At 39.9% G+C, this 12,427-nt stretch overlaps 1 protein-coding gene across 2 annotated transcripts; it reads right to left on the reverse strand.

The window, feature by feature from the left end:
- Positions 1–6,426: 6,426 nt before the first annotated feature.
- On the reverse strand, positions 6,427–11,746 carry LOC117247934 (histamine N-methyltransferase A-like). 2 transcript variants are annotated; one of them, XM_033612602.2, is made up of 7 exons: positions 11,654–11,746; positions 11,375–11,517; positions 10,518–10,570; positions 9,824–9,931; positions 9,557–9,687; positions 7,307–7,400; positions 6,427–6,969 (listed from the first exon to the last, which is right to left on the reverse strand). In XM_033612602.2, exons 2-7 carry the CDS (start codon positions 11,506–11,508, stop codon positions 6,617–6,619), a joined length of 873 nt encoding a protein of 290 aa, XP_033468493.1. In that variant the 5' UTR covers positions 11,509–11,517; positions 11,654–11,746; the 3' UTR covers positions 6,427–6,616. The 2 variants fall into 2 exon arrangements, with proteins under 2 accessions (XP_033468493.1, XP_078030521.1); XM_078174395.1 differs by having other exon boundaries at positions 11,632–11,661.
- Between the last annotated feature and the right edge of the window lie 681 nt (positions 11,747–12,427).

Genomic DNA, 12,427 nt, shown 5'->3' on the forward strand with positions numbered 1-12,427 from the left:
GTTCAGAGTGACAGAAAATCTGCATAGGGAATACTGTGCACACATTTGCATTGATTCTAAGTAGTAGTCAGTGTTGCAGGGGAAACTCCTCAAACAGCCCCTATCTCTATTTGAAGTGAGCAAGCTTAATAGTGACTCACAGCTCCTAAATGAGATAGCAGATACCCCCATTCACCTGCACTGTGATTTATCAAGTTAAACAACCATTTTTATTGTGTTTGGGTTCTCACCAGGGCTGTAAACACTTTTTTTTATGGATGGAAAACAGGACCGTTTGACAATTTAGCAGAACATTTCATTAGAATGGGTTTAGTCGGGAACACCGGCGAGGCAAAATAAAATGGAAAGGACCCGGGGATCCTGATCGTAAGTTATTAAGACAGAGGGGCCGCTCCAGGGACCCGCACTTTAAATAGAGCTCCAAAGTTTCCAACTTCATTTCCTATGCACAATCAAGCTCGCACCCATGAGAGGGAGGATATTTAAGATCCAATGAATGGATGTGGGCCAGAAACGGCATTTAATAAAAGCAAAAGACGAGATACTAGTTGATTAATGCACTGAAGAACAATAAAGCCACAGCAGATCTGCAGGGAAATGTAAGGTCTTATTTTCTTTTTCTCATGACAGGGATTAAGTACAAATATCCCTGCTACTGGCATTAACTTCTGGCAGGATTTCTCTGTGTCATGATCAGTTTTTAAGTCCTGTATCTGTTCACTAACATAGCTGCAGGAGAGACAGACATCATCCTCAGTAATAACAGTAATAAAACACAGCAGATATCATCTGTAGGGTTCAGCTGATAAGGGTTTTTAAAGGCCTCTGCCGATACACTGAAGTCTCCGATAGTCAGTGTGGCAAAATTCAGCATCTTTAATTTGGACAGTTAATGTGCCAGAATATAATGTTTACTAAAGACTTCCATGCTTATCCTCTGCAACGGCATCACTAAACCTCTAAACATGAACTTATTTATTTCCCTTTGAATCCCGGACTAATTAAATTCTTGCAGGGGGAGCAGCTCTTTAATGCAGATTGACCCACATCACCAATGCAGTGACTAACTCTGGGGATACGTTAAAGTTAAATGGAATGACTCACCGAACCTGGTGTTACATAATTATATAATCATATAAAAGAACATGTTTTTAGAAATACTTTCCCTCCATAATGTCATGAAGGAAGCTCTGTCAGTTGATAAACGGACATTACTAATAACCAATATATTAATCTAACCTCATTAATCTGAGCATAAACTACATGAGCAATAAAACTGACAATACATAAGGCTTTCTTCTTTTTTTATTCCACATCTCACAACAGTAAATGACAAGCACAGCCCCGAACACTGCACCATGTGAGGGGAATTGGGGCGTTTAGTAAGGGTAAACGTCACTGAGTGTAATTAACGAGGATCTTACCCTCAGGAACTCTCTCAGTTGACAAAGTGAACAAGTGACAGTGAGAGTCACTGTCACTTTTATCAAATGAGCAAATATGGGCTTAAAAGAGCATGGCTTAGAGTCAATATCAAGTTGTTTCTCAAAATTGTTATCGCCGTTTGTCAGGCACGTAGAAAATTCTTCTGAAGTCGACTATTTTTTGCTTGAACTCTTCCTCTCATCAGGAGAAGTTTCACAGTTGCAGCACGAAAACAAAAAGGCCTGAACTGGAATATATAATTTATGAATTCACTACATGTGTTGTGTTATCTGTAATTGATCACGATATGAACAGAAGGGGTCAATTAGTGGCATTTTTGGCCTGGTTTATCTCTCACACTAATGGTGCAATATGTGGCATGCAAAAATAAATATGGTGCCATTGCTTATCTGTAGCAGCTCTCCATATTCACACCCACAGGAACAGTCCCGAAAATCAGACTATAAGGCCTTGAATTACTAGATTAATGAGACAGACAAAGGTAAACCCATTCCACCCTTTCTGATTTGTGGTGAGTCGCCTTGGATTGATTTAAACTTGCAAAGCTATGAGATCACTTCTCCGCAGCACAATTCAACCTCATTGAGAGAAAGAAAAAGACAGAATTCTGCAACTTCCTTCAACCTTGTTTTATAGTGATCTGACTGATGTGGGACAGAATTTTAAGAGGAAAAGAAAAAAAATCCTTGGAATTGTCAATCAAACAGCCATATTTTGCCGGACTCAGACCTGTGGAGGACAGCTGCTATATAACAGCAGCTGCTAAACAGGACTAATTCTCCAGAATGAAATACGCCGCAGAGGCTAGCCATTTACAGGACTGGTATCAGAGCTATATTTCACGGGCCAGCCGCAGCCTCTACCCATTAAAGTGTGTGTGATGTATTTTAGGGCCAGTGTATGTCCTGCTCTGGTCTCAGAGAGGTCTGCACACTGACATGATGGCTGATAGAAGACGCCTCCGGCCTGGCTCGCCATACAGAGGAGAGGACCCATATTATAGAAGATAGACATCTGAAGAGTCAGTTATATACAGCTTAGAAAAATACCAAAATGCCATCACTGTTTTGTCTTTAAAAATAAGGCAGTGACATCACAAATGTGCAGATGTTAACCAGGATTAGATTATTAGATTTGATATTAAGGGTGGTAATTTGTTTACATAAAATTTAGAGATGAAAAATGATTGGCAAATAATGTCACAACTGATGAAGGTTACCGGTGCATCATTTCAGCTTTTATGTTATTTTTTCTGTAATCAGCATGGAGTACATGCTGCAGCGTCAAAATTGCAATATTCTTCACTTTCATATTGTTAATGATTTTGTTCTGTACAGTTAAGGTGTTAGTTGGTGTAAAGATGTTTGGAGGGTCAAGTGTGTGTTAAATATTATAAAGAAAAATGCTTTATGCAAGTTTTTAATATGTCTTGCTTTTTGTGTCCTTTTGACACCAAACCTTCACAAAACTCTAAATTTATTCCATTTATTCCAGGAGAATTAAGTCAACCTTGGCTCACCAGAAGTCAAGTATCTTCTCTGCACTAAGCCTCAGCACTGAAAGGAAATAGGTAGACATGCTGCAAAGACATTTGTAGTCTATACATTTTCAATTAAGCCTAGGCCTACAAACACATGTTGCACGTTGCACATACGGTGTGCATCACTACATTATAAAATGATGAAAAAAAATAACAGCATATTAGGGTCAAGACAAAATAATAAAAATATATTCACGCTTTGAACGCATGGCCTGTTTCCTCATTACAGTCAGTGTGAAGGTACACTGATGAGCACCCTTAGAGCCGGAGGCTGGAGGTTCAGCTCTGATAGCTGGCCAGATGGACTGAAGAAAGTTGCCTCTTTTTTGAAGAAGGCTTTCACCTGGATGCTTCTCACAACCGTGCCAACATTTTGGCACAGCTGCAAGATCTGACCTGTACACAGTGGTAAAAAAAAGTATTTATTGATTCAGTATTTCATGACCCGACCACTGTTTTTACAGCATTGCCTGCCTGATACAAAGCCGATGAGCATCATAGGAAAAACTGAATGTACATCACACACTCTGGGGAGACGCAGCATGTCATTATACCATCAGCCAAAAAGCAGGCAGCGGTAAATAACAATAATATGCAACTAACAATATGAAAATATCCAGCTGTTCAGCACTCTTAAGTATAATCAGTCACCTCGAAAACAAGGTGATCTGTGAACATTTCATCACATTTATCTAGCAGAAACGTCTTCTATGATAAGACACCAACTGGCATGTGAAGTAAATAGTTCTTGAAAAGCATTAGTGGCAAACAGTGTCTTGAGGTTGATTATCTCTGTGACTAATGCTCTGTCACTCTGTGGTATGAGAGGGCCCAGCGAGGACCCCCGGTAATGGAGCCTGAGCAGGTGCTGAAAGCCCACTGACATCAGGGGGGAGTGCACTGACAAGAATTTTTGATGAATTTCAATTACTGATCTATTAAAGCTAATGAGGTAAATGAGCAGCCAGAATACATTTGCAAGAGAGCTTGAGACAAGACCTCTGCGGTTTGACGTGATTGTGTGCGCGTGCAGCCACAGCAGACACTGTGTGTTTGTGCTACTGTTGGAAATGTGTTCGTATTAGCTTGCTGAGTGGGAACAGAAAGTACAGGAGTCCAATAACAAGTGGCACTAAATGAATTATTTTCCACACATTAGGCATACTGTTTTGGGTTTTGTTTAATAAGAGTCAAGTGTTCTCACTCTTGGCTGTAGTGCCATATCTAAAAGTAAGGTCAGAGTGCCATCTACTGGAGATATTGCAATGGAGCGCAGAAACAGGATCAGCTATATTCTCAGACATGTAGTACCATCTGCTGGCGTCATGGTGAACAGCATCACAGGGATGCTCAAGTTTTAAAAATGTTCTTTTCATGACTAAATTAGCTCTCTCTCTGGCGATATTTATATTGGACATCTATAAGCATTATAGTTGTCCCTCCAGACAACCAAAGGTGCTCTAAACTTCTAATAAAACAATCAGTCTGATTTCAAATATGCCTTAAAAGATCATTTGTTTTGGTCACAAACTGAACCTAGCTACCACCTAGTTAGTAGCCCTGTTTAGGGACCCAATGAGTGAGCGTGCACTCCCAAGCAGGGCTACATAACTAGCATTAATGATATAATGATAATGGAAGTAGAGATAGATGATCTAACTTGAGTTGAGCCAAGATCATCTGTAAACGTGTGAGTCATGCTGGCGCAGTGCAAATGGGTTTCCACAAGAAAACACGTTTTTAAGGTGTTGTTTACCTTGCAGCAGCACCAGGAAGTGTTGGTTCGGCATAAGCAGTAAATGAACAGCTGTGATACCACTGATTAAGGTTGATATAAGGCTGATTAAGGTTGTTGATGCAAAACAGGAACAAAGGACAGACAACCTGTCAGAAGTAACAAAAGGACTGTGAGCTGAACAGAGAGAGAAACAGAGCTTTTTCTCTCGTATCCAGTACAGACACGCACATGAGCGATGTTGAGTGTAGCACAAGACACAGCTTATTTTGAGGGCGAGGCCCATCACAGGTTGGCCTTGCTGCCAGGGCCACAGTATTATTGTAGTTAGTTTTTCATAAGATCATGGCTTGACTTACCATGTTGCTGCTAGAGCAGGGTTCACCAACCACAGTAGAATCAAACAACAATCCAGCTGGCTGAGCATATTGTAGTACTGTGCAGGTAACAAAGGGTTAACACTTTTTCATTGACTTTGTGATGAGCTATAATCTCAGTTTGTGGGTTTGCAATGGATATAAGTGTGGGTGATGTCAAAACGCAGATGTATCTGGTGTTACTTGTCATGGCATTTCATTATCAAGCACTCACAGCCTAAAGCCTTAAAACAACCCAATAAAAAGTTGGTCATGAGTACAACTCCAGATCAGTTTTTTTCTTAAACTGATAGATAAAAAGATGGCTGAAGTGGATTAAACAAAACAAGAGAATTACATCCATGACATTCGATATTTTGGTATTTCTTTTTGGAATTTCCCTAAGAAAATGCATCAAGCTCCCTTTGTACACATCTTTGTACAGCCTAATGCAACAAAAACCAACATTTCCAGTATTTGTTCAAATTTATGTGAGCTTTAGAGGTGCATGTGGATTTGGTTACCTAACAGTTCCCCTGGTTGATGATTTACATTTGCCCCGCAGACAAGAGAGTGGTATCTGACCTTAGAAAAACATTGGTGTACTAACTAAACTATTGAGCTGTCCACATTCACTGTTGCTTGCCTTTATTTCCTTATTAACATGGTTGAATGCCTTATTATAAAGTTCTGAACTAAGCTGGAAATGCCCAGCTTCCTTCTGTTTTATGCATTCACAGGCAACAGTCCACTGCAGGTGTGTAGCACATCATCCTGTTTGTGATGCAGACTCATTGTTCCCTTTTCTTGTCCCCAGATCTTCATTGCCTACTTTAAAATTGCACCATACTGATGTATGCAGTGTACAGCTCCATCTTGTGGACAATATCATTTTTTTTCTGTTGTTAAGGGATACAGGATAATATATGTGAACAAAACTTGCAACTCAGTTTGCAGCTGAATGTAAATTGTTGTATGTCTCTCATACATGGAGTAGAAAATGAGATTTCAGACACAGCCATTGTGTTTTATCACTTCCAAAGTTGTAGTATGCAAGTTATATTCAGTGTATTATTTTCTCAAGATAATTTTTTTATACTGTTTCTGTAGTCTGTATTTCGTTTAAATTCACTTATTTACAACTGATATTAAGTTGAAATATTTCTTTAGTAAACAGTGAAACTTTGATTCATCATTTCATTTATAAACATTAACAATAATTCAAATCCCCAGGGTTAATCAAATGCATGTTATGCCACTGGATTCGGCTAATTGTCACTTCTCTGATGAGTGATTTCATATACAGTAGATTTACTATTTAAGTGTAGAAGTGATTTTATCACCAAATAGTAATTGAATTGTTTTTTTTACTGATCATTTTGGTACACATACAGAGTGAATGAGGTGAATACATCTGCACATGGTTATCTTAACCTTACCAACAGGCAAATATCCTGTACTTTTTTTAATCATATGGCAGGGTAAAGTTAATGCAAGAGGGGGAATCAGAATGTATGAACATTTTTCCATAGGACAAACTTAGGCATGAACAAGAATGCAGCTCACATGACTGTTGAAAACCACCCTGCCATCTTTTTCAGTGCTGCACTTGTTTCTGAGAAGGTCTAAAATGCCTGCTCTGATCTCTGGGGTGAAGGACTGGTGGAAGTTATCTGTCGCTGTCATGTAATTCAGTAGACGTTGTCCGGTCTGGCTGCTTGGATTGAAGCACTCAGAGATATCGAAACTGTTGGGAATGGGGTGCTCATCATATTTCAGACCCTGGCTCTTCAGGCAGGCGATAACCTCTCCCGATGAGCGATACTCTGTGATGTCCTGGACACAGAGCTCCTTCTTGTAAGTCTTCCACAGGGTGTCCCAGCCACCGTTAGCTAAAGAATACAATAATTACAAAGCAAATATATTGACAAACAACAACATAACACTGACACTGTTATTTTGTTAAGATAAGGTCAACAGAGACTCATCTAAGAGAAAGAGTCATCTATGGTTCTTATAGAGCAATCAAGAGGTCTGATAGCATCAACAATCCTCAACAGAAAAACCGAAGAAGGCACCATACTTCCAGCAAAAACAGATAAATGTTTCAGCCTGGGCGAATGAAGCATGATGCAGATTGATAAATGTCTTTGCTCTTCAATAGAAATTAAGACACAAGTTAGGAGGATGATGGACAGGAAGCACTATTGAGAACTTAGTTTTACTTACCTGTTTCAATGATGATCATAAGCCTGCCATTGTTCTTCAGAAGGCTGTGGTAAAACTTGATGGTGTCTGCGAGGTTATCCACATAGTAGATCATCTGTTGAGGAGAGAGTTGTGGGGAACTTTTATCCTGACCTTTTGGATTGAAGCTTGCATCCAAACAAACGCACAGTTTGTTGAGTGTTTTTCATAAATTATCATGTGGTTCTATCTCACACAGGCTCCGCGCTCTACTGGACTCTATGGGTAATACTACTCTTCCAATCATAAGCAGGCATCTGCACACTGAATCTGAATAAATGTAGCCAGTCAGTCAGGACGTGTCTGCCTGAACGTACGGAACCCACAGTATTTAAGGAGGTGGTTCGCCCACCAGCATTCACCCTACACCCTCTTCAGCGAGCAGCATTGGAGTGACAGAACTCCTAGGTAGAGAGCTCAGCCTGTGCTAATAGAGCTAGGGTTACAATATTGAAACTTTTGTCCTGTGTGAGATAGAACAAAGGTTTCAATATTATAACCCTAGCTATATTAGCTCAGTCTGTGCTAATAGAGCTAGGGTTACAATATTGAAACCTTTGTCCTATCTCACACAGGCTCCGCCCTCTGCTGGACTCTATGGGTACAGTGGGTGGAGCCAGATGGAATGAATGCCCTGTCACAACATAACAACGATCCAGCTACACTGATCCTGACTGGCTTAAGGTTATTCAACATAGCTGGACTGCTTCTCTAAAACCTAGGCTGCCACAGCAGAGAAGAAAGGGGCCCCAGCTCACCCAGGTGGTAAGCAACCTAACTGGGTAGAGCCTTGGCCTAATCTTGCAGGGGTCAAAAGACAAGCAATAGACACACCACATTTCTCAGGTCATCAAGGAGCATGGAAACATGTAGGTGTATCATTCCCAGAGGGGGGTCAGGTGCACCACAGCTGACATACACCCAACCCTTTTCACCAGTCCTGTGTCTTTCAAACGAGCACAGACAATGAAAAGGAGCCTGACATGTTCAAGAGATAGAATCATTTGAATGGACAGGGCATAGACCATGATGCTGCTGTGCATGTGTCCTCAACACTCACCCCCCTATGGACACTACCATACCACGTGTGGAGTGTGCGAGGACCACAGAGGAAGGGTCCCTGCCCGCCTGCCTGCAGGCTTGGGAGATGCACTCATAAAGCCATCTTGCAAGGCATTTCATAGGTAGGGCCTTAATGGCCACACAATCCCCGGACTGCAGACTTCAGTTGTATGGACTGTGATGTGGTGATGTGTTCACTGTCATAACTATAAGCCTGCAAAGGCAGAGACTGCAAGCCGCTAACAGACAGACCTCAAACAGCTGCTCAGTGCATCTGATGGGGGCTGTGCATTTATCACAACATGCCAACACACACAAACTGGGCAGAGCAGATGCAATTTTGCCTCCCTTCACGGGTTGCAAGGCAATAAGCATCTAACTGTATCACTTGATCTGAATGAACTCCTTATGGTCCTGGGAACAAAGGAGGGATTAGGTCTGAGAGAAGCCCCACTACAGTCAACACGAAGCAGCAAGCAACTGGGGTGCACCAATAGGACGGTTAGTTCACACGATATATTAGCTGAAGTCAATGCAAGCGGCAAAGCTGTCTTGAATGACAACGCCCTCAGAGAGGACTGCTCCAGAGGCTGGAAGGGATCCTTCACCAAGGCCTTGAGTACCATCTGATTGGCTGGATACATTTATTCAGATTCAGTTTCAGTGTGCATGCATTTGCACACTGAATCTGGATACATTTATTCAGATTCAGTGTGCAAATGCATGCCCGTGATTGGAGGAGTATTACACAGAGAGTGTAGTAGAGGGCTCCGCCTGTTCTAATAGAACTAGGGTTACAATATTGTAACCTTTGTTCTGTCAGGGACACTTCTGTCAGAGGAAAGAGCATATGTGACTTTTAATAGCATTGATCGTTATACACTTTGTTTGGCAGAAAATGTTTAGCTGATTTGCTCCCAAATGAATTCAAGCCACAGAAGAGGACTTATTGGGGACTTAAAAAAAACCTTATTGTTCACATAAAGTGAGACACTTACATTCTCCCAGCTGTTAACAGCACTGTTTCTTCTGCCTTACTATCACAGGGTTAACCAAGACAATATGGACAGAACATGCAAAGCCCCAAGGCAAAAAAAGTGATCCCTAAGTTTTCTTGTCATTACATCAATTTTGAATTGAATATCCAAAAATCAGAATAGGTCATAATACCTGAATCATGTGTATGAAGTCAAATTTCTTCATGTCTCTTTTTGCTTTGACTTGCCTCTCATAGTCCTCACTGTGCATGATATGCCAAGCAAATGGGATCTTCTGAAGGTTGGTGGTCTTTGCTACCAGAGCTATAAGTTGGACATAAAAAAGGGATTAACAACAACATTGAGATATATGTATACAGTGTATGAGAATGCGCAAATAGAAATCTAGAAATTATTTAACAAAAACATTTCACCATGTGGGGTCATGAAATGTCGATACCTTTGAAGTTGTCTGTGAGCTGAGAGCTGCCCTCCACAACGTCAACAGTGATTGGGACACCAGGGACTGTTGACTGCAGTAGAGTGAGTATCTGGACGTCCACCTCCCCTGGGAGAAACCAGGAAGTTTTTAGACACAGAAATCCTACTGCCACAGTGTAATGCTGCTTCAATGTGAAAGCCTCATGTACAAAATTAATTTGTTTGGAATATTGCAAACATTTATAAAAAAAAAAAAATAAATAAAAAAATTAATTTCAGGTTGAGCTGTAAATTAGAGTATATCTAGGTCCAGTGTGTGTGTGTGTGTGTGTGTGTGTTATCATGTTATCTATGTCCTAAATAAATAAAACCTCAATCAATAAAACCTTGAGTGGTGCACACAAACTCTCTGACCAATATGTCCTCCTATAACCCGTCAGTGATGCCTCTATATATGACTGATAACAGTAAATCTGACTTTTAAAAAAAAAGTGAAAATTAAGTAAAATTCAATGGCACCATTACTTTAAAACTCACGGAACAGTATATTTCCCTCTGGTCTTTACATAAAACTGCTTCTTTAAACACATAACTAGCACATGGATGCACTCATGGATTTTTGCCATAATGCACTTCAGTGAGTTACTGAACAAAAACTGCTAAATTACATGTGTTTAGCCAACAGTTGGCAGTTGTTTTATCTGATCACATACCTCCACCACTCCCGACACCAAGAACATCCAGGCTACTTTTCCCAGCTGCAATTCTGTATCAACACATAACAGTACATGAAAACTAAAATATATGTTTTGTTTTGTTTTTTTGTTTTTAATGTATATATATATATCATGTTTTTGTTTCTTGGCCAAATTGGTGAGTTTTCTGACTTAAAAAATTAAAAAAGTTAGAAATTCAAAACTGCAGTGTCTCACTCCTCAGGTCCATTACCAGTAGTTTCAATCCATTTGTATTAATACACATCCCTCCAGTTACAGACAGTCACAGTTACAGTGGTCAAATGAGAAACTACAGTGTAACCTGTAAGCAGTTGTGAATGTCATTATTAGTAAGAATCATTGCTTATTCTAACACAGTGCAGACTCTCAAGTCTGTACAAGATGGAAGCCCAACAAAGTCAAAAAGCCATGAAAAATCAGGCAAAAGTGGTAACAAAGCTGTGCACTACTGCCAGCTTTGTTCCTGCATTAATCTTAATAACCAATTTCACCACCTTTGAAAGAACATTTTCAAACATATGAGAGAAGTCATGAAGGAAAGACTCAAGGTGAGGAAGCTGATCCTTTGTCTTAAACTGCACAAACAGACATAAAGAATTTCCAGTTAAACTGTTGACTCTTCACCTTCCTTTAAAAAATATTATACTACGATTATAACTGACCGACTATATGTACATCTGCATAATATGCTCCTTTGTTTAACTATGGTCTGTTGGAAAACCCAATAAAAAAAGACATAAAGAAGACACCAACAACCTCTACTGGTATGCTGCAAAAGTAGTTTAAAGATGGGACAAAGTGCAGTGCAGCACTCCCAGCCTTCCTTCTTGTACCTTTTAAATTCTCCTGGCAGGCTGTTGTGAACAAACTTGAGAATGGCCTCGTGTTCTCCTGAGTGTTCTAGGTAAAACTGGAAGCTTTGGACAGAGCTTCCCTCGTAACAAGACTGCTTTGCTTCTGCAGCCATGACTGATTCCTGCAATGCATTACACATAGCTATTTTAAAACAAACAAATAACAATGACTTGTGCATGCATGCAAAAGAATTCAAAAACTAACTTTAAATAACTATGGTAAACTTCAATCATACATTGAAAGTATCCATCAGTTACCTGGAGTATGCCGAGAGTGAGGACAGAGAGTCAATTGTTTTTCCCACTTTTAAGTTGCAGATTTACTCTCCCCTCCCACAGGCTGCGTGGCTGTCCTCATATAACCCTTGTTACGTAACTCTTGAAAGATGAACTTTGCCTATACATCAGACCCAGCTGCAGCTGTGCTGTTAGATTCCAGTTGATGTTGTAATACAGTGGCTGTTACAGAGTAATCCTTATCACTATTTAACAGGAATCCAAAATAAAAGTTCAAATTCAGCTTAATTGTCATTTTCACACACATAGTACATGGGAACGAAATTGCGCTTTCTCACAACTCCAAGGTGCCATCAGACACTTACAAGTATAAAAATATAAAGATAAAAAATATATACACATCACACATATATACATACATGTGTACATATTTACATACATATAAATAAAAGCACACGTGTAGAATGTAGAATAAAAGAGATGTAGAGGGGACAGTTCCAGCAGAGCCCTGGACTAAGAGGCATCTGGTATTTGAAGTGCATAGCAGAACGAATGACCAGTCGAATATATATGAATATAAATAGAAGTGTAATATAGGAATACTGGCAACTAATGAATTTCAACAGGAATGAGTTTACAGTGTTAAGATTAACTTAGTTGAAATAGTATCATTATACTATTCTCATAAATGCTGTCCACCAGACTTGATGACACCATTGTGACTTTATGGCATGACTTTGTCAGTAATTGCTGTTGTATCCTTTATAGTTTTACTTCTATTCTTCTACTAGTAAT

This window comes from Epinephelus lanceolatus, chromosome 14 (assembly GCF_041903045.1).
Source record: "Epinephelus lanceolatus isolate andai-2023 chromosome 14, ASM4190304v1, whole genome shotgun sequence".
Classification (NCBI taxonomy): domain Eukaryota; kingdom Metazoa; phylum Chordata; class Actinopteri; order Perciformes; family Serranidae; genus Epinephelus; species Epinephelus lanceolatus.